Source organism: Nelumbo nucifera, chromosome 1 (assembly GCF_055504915.1).
Source record: "Nelumbo nucifera cultivar China Antique chromosome 1, China Antique-T2T, whole genome shotgun sequence".
NCBI lineage: Eukaryota > Viridiplantae > Streptophyta > Magnoliopsida > Proteales > Nelumbonaceae > Nelumbo > Nelumbo nucifera.
This window is the reverse complement of record NC_142649.1, coordinates 150,604,488-150,617,459: the sequence shown is the minus strand read 5'-3', so window position 1 is coordinate 150,617,459 and position 12,972 is coordinate 150,604,488. Positions and strand designations below refer to the sequence as shown.

General features: G+C 39.2%; 1 protein-coding gene across 3 annotated transcripts in view; it reads left to right on the top strand.

Moving 5' to 3' along the window:
• The first annotated feature begins 295 nt into the window (after window positions 1–295).
• The window catches only part of LOC104606596 (putative DUF21 domain-containing protein At3g13070, chloroplastic), a 66,232-nt gene continuing 53,555 nt past the window's right edge, over window positions 296–12,972 (top strand). For all 3 annotated transcript variants that reach the window (XM_088894686.1, XM_010271887.3, XM_088894685.1), the window contains exon 1: window positions 296–1,140. In XM_088894686.1, coding sequence (XP_088750812.1) covers window positions 574–1,140 — 567 coding nt within the window. In that variant the 5' untranslated portion in view covers window positions 296–573. The remainder of the gene's footprint in view (window positions 1,141–12,972) is intronic.

The following is a 12,972-nucleotide window of genomic DNA, read 5'->3' as shown; positions in this document are numbered from 1 at the left end:
AGTCCGCTGCTGCTGTTTGTGTATCATGAGATCGGAGAAGATGAACAGTTTTTTTTCCAAATTGTTATTATAAGGGTAATATGAAGATTAAAAAATATTGTAACGGCAGATTTCAACGGAAGGCTAACGGAAGGGGGTTTTGTTTCACAGTTGTCGCAAAACAAACTACAGGGGTCTTTGTGACAGACCCCATATTACAGGGGGTCTTTGTGACAGACCCCATATTACAGGGGGTCTTTGTAATTTACCGAAAAGAAAGAAAAAAGGAAAAAAAGATAAGAGGTAGAATATGTCAATTCAGTGGAGTCCGGATCAGACCAAAATGGGCTCAAAGATGCTTCGACACAAAATCCACGGCTTCAGCTTCCCAAGATGATGACGATGAACACATCTCACCCACAGAACCGGCAAATGGCTCCTCATTTTTCTTTCAAGGGTTTCTCACTCTAAATGAGCTCTACGTCTCGATTGCATCTATTTGAGCTCTCAAGGAGAACTTTTATTCTGTTCGTTTGTTCTGTAAATTTGTCTCAGAATTCACTTATTCTGATATCATTATAGAGCACGCCATCCATGGATTTAGGAGCAGAAGCTTCAATTCTCGGTCGTTCTAGATTCATTTATGGAGGAAAACCTTCATTTTTTGTTGCCTGTAATCGTGAACTGAGAATCTCAACCAAGACTTACCCAAGAATTCTGCATTATCCTCGTTTAATGACGATACATCGCGTCTATCCTTATATTCCCAGAAATGCCTGCAGGTCAAAATTACAGGAAGTTGAGGTGATTAACGGTAACGTCCATTTGAAATCCGTGATCGAAGAAAAAGAGAGTGGGATGGTGGTAGGTTCGGTTGCGGATAGCAAGTTCAAATTTCTGGAGGTTTTGGTCAAGCATGGATTGGTGTTGGCCACGATGGTCGTGATTGGGTGCCAAAGAGCTTTTGCAATGGAAGGGGCTGTTGGTGCGGGGTACGGAGTATTTGGACAGAGTGGATTGTTGCTTCGAGGCGCGTGGCCTAAATTATTGCAGGTTTTATGTGTCCTCAAAGAGCAAGGTTTGGTTTTGGCTGCGCTTTTGGGTCTCTCTGCATTCTTCTCCATGGCAGAGACAGCAATAACGACGCTATGGCCTTGGAAGGTATGAATGTGTAATCAAAAGTTATTATTATTATTATTGTTATTATTTATTTAATTTTCTTTGCTCAGATTGGTGTTTATAGAGCTTAGGAGTTGGGCCTATTTACATTGAGAAGTACGCTTTCGTGCATTTCTGCATACCAAGCACACAAGCACGTGATGGAAGCAATTACATTGCTGATGCAAAAATAGACAAGAGGAACCTCTTATACATGAAAGTCTAACTGATTAGACATTGAGCTCCCCAAGTTCTTGATAAACTATGATTAACTTGTGAGGTTGAAGGTAATCTTATTGCTGAAATTAGAATGGTTTCGCATGACACCAATGCACCAAATAGTTGGTTTAATTGACACCTCTTATACCTCAAAATGCCTAAAACGCTTTAGAACACTGGAGGAGTCCTATAGAATGAATGTGTATTACATAATGAGATCATGGGAAGCATTCCTTGGAAATCTCTTCCCCTTTGGGATATGAGATGGAGTTGTCGTATAATGAGCTTGTCTCTATGACAATTCCTGTTTGACTTATACTGAGAATGTTCTTCCTCATTCTTCTTGCATATTTGTTGCATATCCAGAAGAGAAAAACTATGGGTATTTGTGAACTATATTTATGACAGACAGGAAAAAAGAGAGATATTATACTGTGTTTCATTGAATTTTATCTGGTGTCATTGTATTGCACAGCATGCGAATATCCAAATATCTAAACATATCTCATCTACTTTTGAGTTGTTGGTAGTTCTTAATGTGTATATCCCAAAATGGACATTGACTTAATGCCTTCCAAGGTTTATAATTAGGGTTCATCTTCATTTCTTTATGTGGAAGGAAGGAAATAACCATGAATGGATTGATATTCATCATTGTTGTCATTGCCGTTGCCTTATCCCAAGTTCCCAAATATATGGGGTTGGCTACATGAATCTGTTTTGCCATTCCATTTGCTTTATGTTATATCCATTATTAAATTATAAGCACTTATGTTCTGCCAGTATGAGCTTGTCTAATATCACCGGTCCCATGTTTGGAGGAGGAGGGTTGCATCAGGTTGGCAGCTGGCATTAAAACCTTTGCCAAACTCTTATGGTCATTGATTCTGAATTGTCTATGAATAGACTGATATTGCAGTGGAGAAATATGTATTGGCTTTATTGAGCTTATGTTATATATTTGTTTATGACTGGTAACATAGGGGCCATTACTTGTTGTAATGGTAATTAGTAAAATCTCGGGCTGAACCTCTTCTGCAGTGCGTACATTACACACTCTCTCATTCTCATTGCTGTCACAGTTTGCAACCTACCATATTTTGCACACGTCTAAATCGAAAACTGTTTTTTTTTTTGTCATAGTCTTTTACCCTTTTTTGAATAATATGATATAGTTATCTGTACACCCCTCCCAAGACCCCAGATAGCTAGGTGCCTGGGACCAACATTGGGAAATAGTCCTTATAGTTAGCTGTACACCACCATATAAAAATTCCAAGGATTTGTTTGATAAATAACTGAAATATTTCATTGAAGGAAAGCCACCAAACTGCTTTCCATAGTGAGCAGCAGGCCAACAGGCACATGATAGCTCCCAACATGGTGCCCCAAACCAGGAACAATAAACAGTAAACAGTAAGCACTAAGGTGATCCCCATAAAATGCCTGGTTGTTCACCTAGGCAACTCTTTGACAACCATGTGGGAGACTGATCCTTTTGAATTGCCACATAAAGGACAATTGTGTTATCCAATGGCCTAGACTAGGACATTGGCTGCCATATCATTCAGGGAACAAATTCAATCACCTTGCCAAGCAGAGAGTAGAATGAATTGACTGAAGAAAAATCCCTCGTGGATCTTCCTTTGAAAAGAAATCAGATATAGGACCCATGTACATGAAGGATCTGTACATTGGGACTATATAGTTAATTTATTTTTCATGGTTACCTCTTCTAAAAAAGTTAGTTTATTTGATTTACAAAAACTGTATCATATAGCTCTTGTTTTTGAACAGCCTAAGAACCTCTCTCTACCCAAGACAAAATTCTCCCCTTTAGAATAGCCTTCAGCCCATTTTTTTTTTGAATTCAGATTAGCTGAACGCGATGGCTGTTCAGTGGGCTGTGGAACCAATGAAAATGTTCCATGTCAGTAATAAATTCATGTTCCCCACTGTGAAAGGTGCAGGTCCCATGTATTTTATTACTAGCGTGGAACATTATCATTGGTTCCAAAGCCCGCTGAACAGCCATCATGTTCAGCTAATCCTTGCTCTCTCTCTCTCTCTCTTGATCAGCAACAGAAAGTTTATTAATTTAGTAAAAGTTACAGCTTTTAGGTAGCATCGACTACCCCCTTATATACTTAACGCAGAAACATTCAACAACAGAAAGCTTTTATTTTATTTTTTTACAATTCAGTCCAGAAACAATGCTCTCTGTTAACCCCTTTAGAATAGCCTTCAGCCCATCTTCAGATTCAAATTTATTTTGAAAAATTCTAAAGTTTTTTTTGACCAAATAGTTCACATCAAAGCATGGACAGCAGTCTTCCACACAATGGAAGCTTCTTTGCTCCACCTCTTCCCAATAATCCTTATAGCAGTCTCTAACTATACCCACACCAGAGAGCACCATTGCATGGATTGGAAGTGATGAATATGTTACTGTTGCATTTCATTTTAAATAATAGAAGGTAGAAATGGGTTTTATGTTTTGTTGCATATCATTTTAAATACCAGTCGACACACTCAAATAACGGCAAGTAGAAATGCTGTATGCCTTTCAAACATGAACATAGAAGCAGCTATATTTGCTTGTTGTCAGACTCCTATAGAGCTTGTCCAGTTCCTCAAAATACTGTAGTAATTTGCCTATTGGGGTGTTTTCATGGTTCTGAAGGGGTGAGCTCCACTACTTCATGTTCCTTTGATGTATAGATATATGATAAATACTAGGGAAATTTAAAGTGTGTGATGCTGTTAGCAACAAGAAAGTCAAAGTTCAGACCTTCTCTTCCCAATTAAAATTATGATAGAAGGAGGATTCTAGAATATCAATTTTGTGTTGGGGTAAAGGGAGGAATGGATTTAAGGGTTTTGAAGTCGTAGAATGCTTAGGGCTTTGGTAGCTTACTAGCATATGGTTTTGGAAGTGTTGGTCACTCCCTTCCCGCGTCGGAGGGAGACGGTTGTCAAGGCGATAAGACAAGACACTCCTTAGATTTCATCTCTTGCACAATAACTTCACCTGGTCCAATCTCCATTCGAACCCAATTTGCTCTAAGTTGGATAGGTTCCTCTTCTTGACTGATTGGGAAGAACATTGGGGGAATATTAACTCTAGAACACTCCCTAGACTTACTTTCGATTATTGGCCCATAATGATTTGTAAGGAAGTTTTAAAGAGTGATGGGCCTGCTCCCTTTAAATTTGAGAACATGTGGCTAACCCATCCGGGTTTTATCAAGAAGGTCAAAGAATGGTGGGAGCAATGTAACCCCCTAGTGGATTGGGAAGGAATGAAATTTCATAAGAAACTCCAATACTTGAAACTTAGGATTAAAGGGTGGAACCAATTGGTGTTTGTCATACTAGAAGAAAGAAAACAATTCTTAGTTGAGAAGATTAGGAGTTGGACCTAAAGGAAGAGAGAGGTTCTTTTGGAGAAGGGGACAAGGAGGGAGTCTTGAGGAAACAATTGGAGGATCACTTGCACAAGGAGGAAATTAGTTGGAGGCAAAAATCCCTTTGCAAATGGTTGAAGGAGGGGGATGGCAATACTAGGTTCTTCCATACTGTGGCAAATGGGAGAAGAAGAATTTTATATCCAAGTTGGAAGTTAAGGGGTCAACTATTTCACATCCGACAGAAATAGCAAGGGCCTTTGTAGACCATTTCATATCTATATTTAGAAGGCCTTTGTAGGGGTCAGATCGCAGGGAGTGGTTAGAAAGAAAGTTTGAAGTTGAGGAAATAAAGGAGACCATGTTTTCAATGGATAGAACAAAGGCTTTGGGTCCAGATGGGTTCATAATGGCATTCTATCCGGACTGTTGGGAAATCTTGGAGAAGGATTTAACATTAATATTTGAAGAGTTCAATAGTAGGGGGGTAATTAACCCAGGGCTGAATTCCACCTTCATTGCTTTGGCACCAAAGAAGAGAGATGCCATACATCCAAAAGACTTCAGACCAATCAGCTTGGTCAACAATCTGTACAAAATAATTGCAAGTGTTGTCTCTCTAAGCAAGTTTTCCCCACTATAGTTGAACCTACCAAGGAGCCTTTGTGAAGGGAAGACAGATTCCAGACCAAATCCTAATTGCAAATGAGAGTGTAGAGGCCTTTAAGAAATCAAAGAAAAAAGGAGTGGTTTGTAAACTGGATCTAGAAAAGGCTTATGACTTGGTGGATTGGTCTTTCTTGTTGCAAGTGATGAGTAACTTTGGTTTTGGGTGTTTGAGGAGTTGTCATTACTTAGTGTTGGTAAATGGGACGGTGGTGGATTTTCCCAGCATTGAGAGGGATAAGACAAAGAGATCCACTCTCTCCCTTCTTAGTCATATTGATAGCAAATGTTTTAGGGAGATTGATTCATAGAGCTGATCCAAGAAATTTGTTAAGGGGGTGGGAATAGGAAGGGAGGAGATACCACTCACACACTTGCAATTTGTAGACGATACAGTATTGTTCTGTGAAGGTGAGAATATGAATTGGATACGGAGCCTGAAACTAGTTATACAACTCTTTGAGCAAATGTCCAATCTTAAGGTGAATTTTGAGAAAAGTTGTTTAGTGGGAGTAAACATGGAGGAAAGGGAAGTTAGGGAGTGTGTAGATATTATGGGATGTACAACCTCAGATTGGCCAATGAGTTACTTGGGATTACCCCTAGGAGACAACCCTAGGAAGGGTAGGTTTTGGGACCTAATGGTGGAAAGATTTGAGAAAGGGATTACTTCGTGGAAGATGAACTATCTCTCCTTGGGGGGAGGATCACATTGATTAGGGCAACCCTAATCAATCTACCTATTTACTTTCTGTCAGTGTTTAAGATTCCCTCTCAGGTAGCTAATAGGTTGGAAAAGTTGATGAGGGACTTTCTGTGGGAGCTAGGAGAGGAAAGGAGGGACCATAGGGTGGGATGGGAGGTGGTAACAAGAAGCAAGAAACAAGGAGGATTGGGAATATCAGGAAAAGGAATTTGGCATTATTGGGGAAGTGGTTATGGAGATTTCCTTTAGAAAGGGATAAATTGTGGGCAAAGATAGTGGCTAGCATTCATGGGATGGAGGGCAATGGGTGGGATACCAGAATCATGGCAAGGACTACAAGCACATCTCCTTGGAAAGCCATCCATAACCTTCTTCCAGTTTTCTCACAGTTGACCAGGTATGGCTTGAACTCAAACAATGTTATCAAATTCTGGGAACAAACTTGGGTAGGGCACTCTCCGTTGATGATCCAGTTCCCCTCTCTATGCTCTCTCTGATCTAAAGAATATGCCCATTTCATCCTTTTTAGTACCCTCAGATGCAACCTCTAGTTATGGGTGGAATTTGAACTTGAGAAGGGCGGTTAGGGATACAGAGTTAGAAAACACTATGTCTCTTTTGGCATTGCTTGAAAATGTTTTTCTAGACCCCGAAAAGGAAGATTGTAGAATTTGGATCCCCTCCTCTTCGGGGTTCTTACTCTTGTGCTTCTTTCTTTAACAACCTAATTCAGCAGCCTACCTCCCTTGGCATGTCTTTCCCTGTTAAAGAGATATGGTGCAAACCTTTCCCTCCTCGGATTGGGAGTTTTTGTTGGGAATCTTTCTTGGAAAGAATCAACACTTGTGATCTTTTCCAGAAAAAAAGACCCAAGACTTGTTTATCCCCGCATAGGTGTATTCTTTGCAAAGCAGATGGGGAGAATGAGTACCACTTATTAGTGTCTTTCCATTATGCAAAAGCTGTTTGGGATTGGGCTTTATCCCTTTTTGGGTGTAGTTGGAACCCTCCTTTGAATGTACAGAGTTTGTTCTCTCCATCTTTCTTCAGCTGGCCAGTAAAAGAGGAAGGATAATGTGGAGGAGTATAAGGGCAGCTGTGTGTTGGTCTTTGTGGGAAGAAAGAAACTCCAGATTATTTTTATATAAGGAGAGGAATGCTGAGAACTTAACAGAGTTCATCCACATAAGGGTAGCACATTGGTTGAAATCCCTGGACCTGTTTTTAGACTTTACTGTGGATGATTTATTGAGAAGATGGAAAGAAATTGCAAGTTCTGCCCAGGTTAAAAGGGTCATAAATCCTTCTTGGATTCCCCCTCCTGCTGGTTATATAAAGCTGAATTTTGATGGCAGTAGCATGGGGAATCCAGGGCTGTCAGGTATTGGGGGAGTTTTCAGAAACGAGGAAGGGAATGCCTAGCCCTTTTCTCTGGCCCGATTGGTGAAGGTGACTCTCTTAGTAATGAGATTTTAGCAGCCTTGGAAGGGATTCAAAGGGCAAGAGAATTGAATATTAGGAGACTGATTACTGAAGGTGATTCGGAGGTAGTGATAAATTGGTTAAAAGAAGATAAGATAGGAATGTGGAAATACAACAGTGAGAGGAAAAAGTTCAACTGGTTGGCAAAGGATGTTGAGATAAAGTACAACTGGGTGAAAAGAACTACAAATTCCTTCACCGATGGGCTAGCTATGCAAGGAGTGAATAGGGATTATTTGTTTTGGGCTTATTTCTAATTTTGTACTTTTTCTTTTCCTTGTTTTGGGGGAGTTAAGATACTTTATCTCCCTCCGCTTTTCTGTAACTTGTTCTTAATTGAATTCAATAAATATTTTTGCTATTGATAAAAAAAAAGTGCATCTTGCTGTTACTACCCCAAATAGCACTCTAAAAATCCACTAACATTATGAAAAAATAGATATTGCCTCTAGGGTCTACTACCTTACTATGAATCAAGGTAGTCTAACATGTTAAGTGATTAGTTCAAACGACCACGATACTTTCATGCAACTCTCCAATAAAGCACAAACATACTATCAAGCAAATGAAAAACCAAATCACCCAATAAGTGCATGCCTGGGTGATTTGGTTTCAATGAGTTTACTTGGTTGCAACGCTTTCTTGCAACCTTGCAATAAAATGCAGAATGTTGACAATTAAATGAGAAATCATATCATCTAATGAATGCATGCCTTTTTCCTACCCCAAATGATACAAAAAATAACCCACAAATATATGAAAAAATAAAGACTACCTCTAAGTAGGGGTGGACACAAATCAAGCTTTTTATGAGCTATTTGAGCTCGGGTTGTAAAAAGCTCAATTTGGCTTGGTCTAATCCAAGCTTCGAGCCGAACTGGAGCCTAACATATAGGTTTGTTTGTTTTTCGAGCTGAGCTCCAGCCCAATGAAGCTCGGGTTGTGAAGCTCGCGAGCCTAATCAAGCTTATATTACACATAATATTTTTATAGTATAATAAGAAATAATTATATATGTATATGTTTTCTTGGTAGAAATGATGCTGAATAGAAGAGAGAAGAGAAGAGACAGAGAGGAGAGAAGATTTGGAGTCAAAAAGTTGGGTTGGTGGCTCTAGCACATCTATTTATATTAGGGCAACCCAACTAAAGAATAAAAATAAATACATGGACAAAAATGCCCTTGTGACATAGTACAACCACTGATAACACTCCCCCCTCAAGTTGGGACATAGATATCAATCATGCCCAAATTGTCACATAAGTTATTATGCCACAGGTAATGGAATCCCTAGGTAAAGATATTTGCAATTTGTTCTTTAGAGCTAACATAAGGAGTACACACTTCCCCACTTACAATCTTTTCCCTGATCAAATGTTTATCCACTTCAATGTGCTTGGTTCTATCATGGAGAACAAGATTAATGGCAATATTGATGGTTGCCTTGTTGCCACAATACAATGACATAGGACTATCAATAGTAATTCCCACCTCATTTAACAGCTTTTTTATCCACAACATTTCAGCAACACCATGGGACATAGCTTTGTATTATGCTTTTGCGCTGGATCTTGCAACCACAATTTGCTTCTTACTCCTCGTGACAAGGTTTCTACCCACAAAAGTGCAATACCCACTGGTAGATTTCCTATCATTTATAGACCCAACCCAATCAACATCTGTATACACTTTCACCTTTAAGTGTCCATGCTTCTAGAAGATTAAACCAACCACTAGATACTTCTTGAGATACCTGGGAATTCTTTCTGCAACTTCCATGTGGGCAGCCTTAGGCACATGCATGAACTGGCAGAGGGCACCTACAACATATGCAACATCAGGTCTAGTCATAAACAAATACACAAGCTTTTCTACAGGCCTTTGGAACTGTTTCACATCTGTTATTGTCTCCCCATAACAATCACACCCAACCTGTGGTTAGGATCAATAGGAGAATCAATTGGCTTTACTCCCAGCTACTTGTGTCCTGAAGAAGATCTAGGATGTGTTTCCTTTGGGAAATGAAGATACCCCTCTTTGAACAGGCAACTTCAATTCCAAGAAAATACCTTAAGGGGCCTAGATCTTTCACCTCAAATTGAGTAGCTAAGAATTTCTATAGCTTTACAATCTCACTTGTCTAATCTCTAATGACAACTATGTCATCAACATACACAATTATTGCTTCAATTTTTCCTTCACCTCTCTTCATAAATAATGTATGGTCAAATTGACATTGCTTAAAACCTCTTCTAGATCACCATTCAAAAAAGCATTTTTAATATCTAACTGGTGAAGTTCCCGGTCAAAGTTGGTGGCCAAGGAAATGAAGACTCTAATAGAGTTCATCTTGGCCATTGGAGTAAAAGTCTCAGCATAATCAACTCCATACACCTGTGTGAATCCCTTTGCCACCAACCTAGCTTTATATCTTTCCACTATGCAATCAGCTCTATGTGCTTCACTGTGAATATCCACTTTCACCCTACTGGTTCCTTTTCATCAGGAAGGTCCACCAACTCTCATGTACTATTTTTATGTAAAGCACTCATTTCCTCTTTCATTGCATCTACCAATTTAGGGACTAACAAGGCCTCTGCCACATTCTTAGGAATCGGGGTATTGTCAATGGAAGAAAGAAAGGCACGGAAGGAAGGTGAGATGTTCTCATAAGAAACAAAATGGGAGATAGGGTATTTAGTCGAACAAGATCTAACACCCTTTCTTTTAGCAATAGGAATGTCAAGATCGTCAATAGTGGGGTAGTTAATATTCAGGGGTTCAGGCATATCAATCGGAATAATTGTACTTGGTAAAGGAGGATCATCTCCCGGAGGTTCTGATGATGTTGGAGGTATGGCTTCAGGTTGCTCTATTGCTTTTGAACCCAACTGGCCCTTTTGGTGAGGAAGAAACACCCAAAATGGAGGATCAAGAAGAGGAGGAAGGCGAACTTGCTTATGTTTCTTCTCAACCCTACACTCCCCTTGAGGAGAAATAGGAAAATAAGGCTTACTCTCTCAAAAAAGGACACATCCATAGAGACGTAGCATCTTTGGGAAACATGATCATAACAATGGTAACCCTTCTAAGAAGAGGGATGGCCCAAGAAGACACATGGAATAGCATGAGGATCAAGTTTACCATGGGAGGGAGATAGATCATGAACAAACCAACGACAACCAAAAGCACATATAGGAATGGAGAACAATAGAGCTTTTGGGAAACAAAAGCTGATGTGGGGCCCTGTATTGCAACACCAAGATGGCATGCAATTATTGAGGTAAGCAACAGATAAGATAGCATCCATCCATAAGTGTTTAGGAACATTCATATGAATTAACAACCTACGAGCAACTTCAAGAAGGTGATGATTTTTTCTCTCTACAAACCCATTCTGTTGAGGTGTTCTAGCACATGAAATGCAATGGAAGGATCCATGTGAGTTAAAGAACTCGATGAGATCCGAGTAGAAATACTCCTTTGCATTGTCAGACTGGAAGATTTGAATTTCAATCTGAAATTGGGTGTTGAAAATCTTTCACAATTTTTGGAAGTTCATCTCTAGACTGCATTGGGAATACCCACACATATCGGGTATGGTCATCCATAAGGGTAATGAAATATTTATAACTAATGTCAGAGGATAAAGTAACAGGGCCCCAAACATTAGAATGAACAATATGAAAAAGAAATTCAGTTTTATTACTCTTTGAAGGAAAAGGATTTCTACAATGTTTGCTCAACTGACAAGTTTGACATTTCAAATCAGAAATAGACACTAACTTAAACAAATCTAGAAAAAAAATTTTTAACGACTCAAAAGGCAAATGGCCAAGACACAAGACATGATTCATACTGGGCTGGATCATAGATTTTGTAGCTGCAAGACTTGACTTTGTAGCTTCAAAACCAGCTTTATTCTTTAGCACATAGAGACCATCGACCATACTCCTACCAATCGTCTCCCCCAAGGTCAAATCCTATATAACACAAGAGGAAGGGAAAAAGGTTATTGAGCAGTTTAATGAGTTTGTAATACTGCTGATAGAAAACAGGTTTATAGGAAGTTTAAGTACATGCAATACATTTGAAAGAGTAAGGCCCAATGGGAGAAAAATGGTTCCTTGACCAGCTATGGTGGAGAATAAGCCATCAGCTAGTCTCACCTTATCTCTCTCAGAAAGTAGATTATAGGATTGAAACAGATTTGACTTACCCGTCATGTGGTTCGATGCTCCAAAGAGATTCTGAAGGAAGAGAGGATACATGGAAGGTTGTGGTAGAGTTAATGTTGTAGATGCAAAAGAGGTGGAGGGAGCAGTGCTAGAGTCTATCTGACAAAGGGATCTACCATACAGCTCAAGATGATCACAGAATGGGTTGATGATGTCTTCCTTTGGATCAGAACTAGGAGGGGGATCATGGTTCAAGTTTGGACCTGAAGTTTGATGCTCTTGTGAAACCATGTTTGCTGAATTGTATTTCTTTTGATCTTGCTGAATAGGCTTTTTATTCTGTTCTTGAGCTGATTTCTTACTTAAGTCTTGTGCCCACTTAGGCTTTCCATGGAGATCCCAACTACTGATAACAATACACACACACATACTCTCTCTCTCTCTCTCAGTGTTGAGTTCCATGTGTGATTTTGAGTCAAGCTGAATTCAAGCTCATGTTTCTAGCTCGAATCAAGCTTGAGCCTCATATTTTTCTGCCGAGTTGAGCTCGAATAACCAGATACCCGGCTTGGTTCGGCTCTTCGAATCCACTCCCACCTCTAAGGTTTACTACCTTACCATGACAATCAAGAAATGCCAAGGTAGCCTAACATGTGTTGTGCTGTGTTCACATAGTCACAATTAGGGGTGTTCATTATATGGTTTAGACTGCCAAACCAAACTGAACCAAACTAAAATTGGTGGTTTGGTTTGGTCTAGACATAAAAGTTTTTTGGTTTGGTTTGAGATTCTTTAAAACTTCACTTTACAGTTTTGGTTCAATTTCCTAAATTTTAGAAACCAAACCAAACCATGTATATATAATGAACTCTTGAAACTATATTTGATGATTAATGGAATTGACCTTAGAGTCTTAAAAATATCTTGTTCGAACCAAATTTGATGCTTACATAGCATACCAATTATGACGATTTGATAATTTTATGGTGTCTAAAAGATTATATTTGTTATTTATGCAGGCATATATGCATATATGTTGTTTGGGCTTTCTAATTGGGTTAAGCCCAATTGGATGGCCCAAATCATATCAGAAACCGCACCAAATGGTTTGGCTTGGTCTGAGAATATAATTCCACATGGTCACACCACTTTTTTTTTTTTTGATGGATAATCAAG